Here is a 1,213-nt window from a genome sequence, read left to right on the forward strand (position 1 = left end):
CAGAACCCTTGCGTACCTTGCCTGGCCTTGCCGACATAGACCACAGCTCACGTACCACTCTATGTTTACAGAACACCATCACGATCATCAAGAGGAGGTTTTGCACTCTTGCCATCATTCATTTGATGTGCAGCTGGTCCACAGACCGTGTAGCCTGACAGCTTGCTCTGCATGCCAGTGCAAGCTGCAGGGCGAGATTCGTTCGCCACATCCGTTTGTGCTGCATCGCCAACCAACTGCACTGTGATGATAGCCTGCAAGCGTGTGACCACTGGTGACAGGTCTACAGGCTGCACAGCACCACCGAGCAGACACAGGCAGTCCGATGATTCATCACTCTACCCCTGGTGGACTCCGTGCAGAGGAATCCTTCACCAACACGCCTCCATGTGCCCAAGTGCCGGTATAAAAAGTAGACGTAAAAAGAGTGCAATAGTCCACTGCAGAGCGGCGCGTAAAGGAAGACCGGGATACTGCTGTCCAGTTTGCACCGCAGCAGACAGAAACTGATAAGCACAACACACACAAGCATAAGAATGAGTAGCTAAAGTAAATATGGAGTAATGTTACAAGGTCGAGTAGAGTACGGAGATGAGATTCGCGGGGTCAATCACACAGCATGACGATACGGAATGGCAATTGCACGCAGCATTGATGGATAGGTTCACACCATAGTTAAAATTAGTTATAAAGAGAAGTATACCGTCTGCACACTATACGTGCACATGCAGACAATCACGAGAAGGCACCAGACTGGTTGAAAGACCGGCGGGATAGTCGTAGCGGGGCTAGAGCATCCAGCAGTACCCTGGTAACTTAGCTGACCTAGGCCCTATGGTGTGACTGGCCAAGTGACTTTAGGCTAAACAAAGCTGCTACTACACCGGTAGCAGGGTTCATGCGGTGGACTCTTGTGTATACACTGATGACACAAATATCGGACCTCGAACTATTATCACACAATGTCCTCGGAGATCACGCCAAGCGAATAAGAAGCTTGAATCTCTCCGCTACTAGTTCTACAAACGGGACGGAACTGACGCAGGCACAACATGCCGCTGCGCTTCGTGCTGCCGCCAGTCCTACGCGTCGACGGTGGGGCAAACGACAATGAGCTGATCAGCTACACACCAAGCAGTACATGCACGGTGCTAGGTGGAACCAACCACCTCACGCACCCTGGCCATGAAGAAGGCCTCGAGAACGTTGGCAC

At 51.6% G+C, this 1,213-nt stretch overlaps 1 protein-coding gene across 1 annotated transcript; it reads right to left on the reverse strand.

Moving 5' to 3' along the window:
- Positions 1-321: 321 nt before the first annotated feature.
- Positions 322-1,213, reverse strand: LOC135823092 (histone acetyltransferase KAT2A-like; the record flags this gene model as incomplete). The annotated part of the gene is given in 1 exon segment (XM_065335921.1): positions 322-1,213. A coding segment is annotated over 1 exon segment (62 nt), but the record flags the coding sequence as incomplete, so codon positions are not given.

This window comes from Sycon ciliatum, chromosome 8 (assembly GCF_964019385.1).
Source record: "Sycon ciliatum chromosome 8, ocSycCili1.1, whole genome shotgun sequence".
Classification (NCBI taxonomy): domain Eukaryota; kingdom Metazoa; phylum Porifera; class Calcarea; order Leucosolenida; family Sycettidae; genus Sycon; species Sycon ciliatum.